The following is a 636-nucleotide window of genomic DNA, read 5'->3' as shown; positions in this document are numbered from 1 at the left end:
ACTGGGGGGGCCAGGGCCGACTCGGGGGCCGAGGGCGTGGGCGCCAGTCTGAGCTCCAGCGCGGGCACTGCTGGCGGCCTGGGTGGCTGACCTGCTCCGTCCTGCAGCTGCGGGGCGCACCAGCTCGCGCAGCCAGTCCCTGCGGTCGACGGACGCCCGGCGGCGCGAGGGGCTGGGCGATGAGCTGCAGCAGTTCGGGTTCCCGTCGCCGCAGACAGGTGAGCAGGGGTCCGGCGGGGCGGGCACGGCCACAGGGCGTGGAGCCACTGAGTGGGGCCGGGGTGGGGTGGAGGGGACCCCTTTGAGCAGACCCTGTCAATCTGTCACCGCTGCCAACCTCGGCGATTACCCGTCACCGGACTAACTTCTCAGGACCGGGACCCAGGGATGGCACCCAGCCCTCGCCCTCCACGGTGGGCGCAAGCCGAGCCGGTCGGTGATACTGGGTCTGGGTCGGCAGGTGACCCCGCGGCCGAGGAGTGGTCGCCGTGGAGTGTGTGTTCCAGCACCTGCGGTGAGGGCTGGCAGACCCGCACGCGCTTCTGCGTGTCCTCCTCCTACAGCACCCAGTGCAGCGGGCCCCTGCGCGAGCAGCGCCAGTGCAACAACTCGGCTGTGTGTCCAGGTGCGCGGGCG

At 72.2% G+C, this 636-nt stretch overlaps 1 protein-coding gene across 1 annotated transcript in view; it reads left to right on the top strand.

The window, feature by feature from the left end:
- Positions 1-636, top strand: part of ADGRB1 (adhesion G protein-coupled receptor B1) — a 69962-nt gene that overhangs the window by 12858 nt on the left and 56468 nt on the right. Inside the window, 2 exon segments of the mRNA XM_042780913.1 lie at positions 108-218; positions 461-625. Of these exon segments, the coding sequence (XP_042636847.1) occupies positions 108-218; positions 461-625 (276 nt within the window).

This window comes from Orycteropus afer, unplaced genomic scaffold (assembly GCF_000298275.1).
Source record: "Orycteropus afer afer isolate SDZICR_OR568_19922 unplaced genomic scaffold, OryAfe1.0 scaffold00069, whole genome shotgun sequence".
In the NCBI taxonomy this organism is placed as follows: domain Eukaryota; kingdom Metazoa; phylum Chordata; class Mammalia; order Tubulidentata; family Orycteropodidae; genus Orycteropus; species Orycteropus afer.
Note: the sequence above shows the minus strand (reverse complement) of the source record. Positions and strands in the feature narration are given on the sequence as shown.